Below are 1914 nucleotides of genomic sequence, written 5' to 3'. Positions count from 1 at the left end.
GTGGCTCCCAGCCCCAGCCCCTGCTGACTCGGCTTCCATCCTCCCCAGGGTGTACATCAAGGTGGGCTCTGCTGCGCCCTTCTCCACCTGCCTGAAGATGGTGGCGTCGCCAGACAGCCAGGCCCGCTGTGCTCAGGGCCAGCCCCCGCTCCTGTCCTGCTACGACACCTTGGCATCCCACTTCCGAGTTGACTGGTGCAACGTGTCCCTGGTGAGGAGGGACGCTGACCCAGAGCTGCGTCCCCTCCCTCCCTCTCCCTGCCTTCCCATTTCAGCCTCTGCTTTCTCCAGGCCGGTTTCTTCCTGATGGTGCCTCGCCCCAGCCCTAGTCTGTGGTCTCAGTCTTGGGGACACACACACACACACACACACACACACACACACACACACACACACGTTCCATCTTCTCCCACAAGGGGGCGGCAAAGTCTACAATACGGGCGAGGGGTCTCCAGCTAGTTCTCCAGACTTGGCCAAATAGAGCAGACCCCAAATCCTTTCCCCACCCGGAGCTGCTCTGTGATATCTGTCTGCTTCCCACCGACGTGTCGTCTAGCCAGCTCACCTGCAGTGAGGAGCAGTTTCTAAATTATACACCAAACCATATCACTCCAGGAGACGGGTACGCTAGGATCACTGACTTTACAGCTGAGCAAACCGAGGCACTCAGAGGCAAACCATCCCAGGGGAACACCAGGCTGAGCCATGAGTCAAACCCCGGCAGCAGGGCCCGAGAGCCGGGCTAACCATTGTGCAGTCTGAGCTCTGCTAGAATTGGCTGCTCCTGGCTCCTCCCCCAGGGCTTGTCCTGTTGAGTCACAGGGGCTGGGGGGCAGGAGGAGGAAACTTCCCTGAACACAGGGATGAACCTAAGAGCGGGTTGGCCCCCACCCTCCGCCCGGCCCTGGAGCCACTCCTGGGTCAGCCCTGGGCTCCGTGCAGGTGGATGAGACAGTGCCGGCGCCTGCGGACGAGGTGCCCGCCCTAGGGGACGGCATCCTGGAGTATGATCCGTTCTTCTGCCCCCCAACTGACGCTGTGGCCCGAGACTTCCTGGCAGACGCCCTGGTCACCCTCCTGGTGCCTCTGCTGGTGGCTCTGCTGCTTACCCTGCTGCTGGCCTATGTCATGTGCTGTCGGCGAGAGGGGCGGTGAGTGGGGACCCCTGTGGCTCTGGGCTACCTGGTGGGGCGTGGGGTTGCAGCCACAGGAGAGCAGGGCTCTTTCTAGGCAGCTGGAGCCTTGGGTGCTGCCCAGCTGGCCCCGGGAGGAGCCTGTGATAAGAGCTCACCAAGGCCACACACTGGAGCCTGGGGACGCTTTGAGACAAAGCCAAGAGTGGAACTAACCTTCTTCTTTGCTTTCCCTCAGACTGAAGAGAGATCTGGCCACGTCTGAGTGAGTAAACGCTGCCGGGCAGCCTGGCCCCTCACACCTTTGCAGAGCAGGGACAGATGGATGACTCTGGGGGTGATGGGGGCCACCTGACCTCAGAGCTCTGACCCGGAGGTGGCTGTTTGCTAGGCCTCTGTCCTGACTGCATCTTCTGGTCACAAAGGGGACTGTTGTGGCACAGAGGGAGGGATCTCCCTGGGGGTAGGATGCAGACACACAGACACACACACACACACACACACACACACACACACACACTTCACTGAGCCAGACACCCACGTCCTAGATTGGGCTCTGTCCCTTTTTTGGTCTCAGATTCTCCACATGCAACAGGGCGTAGTCAAGCCACACCTGGCACACACCTGTAATCCCAGCACTTGGGAGGCTGAAGCAGGAGATTCACCGAGAGTTCAAGGGCAAACTGGGCTACGTAGTGAATTCAAGGCCAGCCTGAACTGCATAACAAGACCCTAGCTCACAAAAAAAAAAAAAAAAAAAAAAAAAAAAAAAGATAAATAC

General features: G+C 59.0%; 1 protein-coding gene across 1 annotated transcript in view; it reads left to right on the top strand.

Annotated features, from left to right (window-relative positions):
- Nucleotides 1-1914, top strand: part of Sgca (sarcoglycan alpha) — an 8502-nt gene that overhangs the window by 2549 nt on the left and 4039 nt on the right. Inside the window, exons 2-4 of the mRNA XM_010620328.3 lie at nucleotides 49-211; nucleotides 943-1151; nucleotides 1372-1398. Coding sequence (XP_010618630.1) covers nucleotides 49-211; nucleotides 943-1151; nucleotides 1372-1398 — 399 coding nt within the window. The remainder of the gene's footprint in view (nucleotides 1-48; nucleotides 212-942; nucleotides 1152-1371; nucleotides 1399-1914) is intronic.

Source organism: Fukomys damarensis, unplaced genomic scaffold, assembly GCF_012274545.1.
Source record: "Fukomys damarensis isolate Sample0158 unplaced genomic scaffold, DMR_v1.0_HiC HiC_scaffold_13, whole genome shotgun sequence".
Classification (NCBI taxonomy): Eukaryota; Metazoa; Chordata; class Mammalia; order Rodentia; family Bathyergidae; genus Fukomys; species Fukomys damarensis.
The sequence above is the reverse complement of the archived record's forward strand: the minus strand, read 5'-3'. Positions and strand labels throughout refer to the sequence as shown.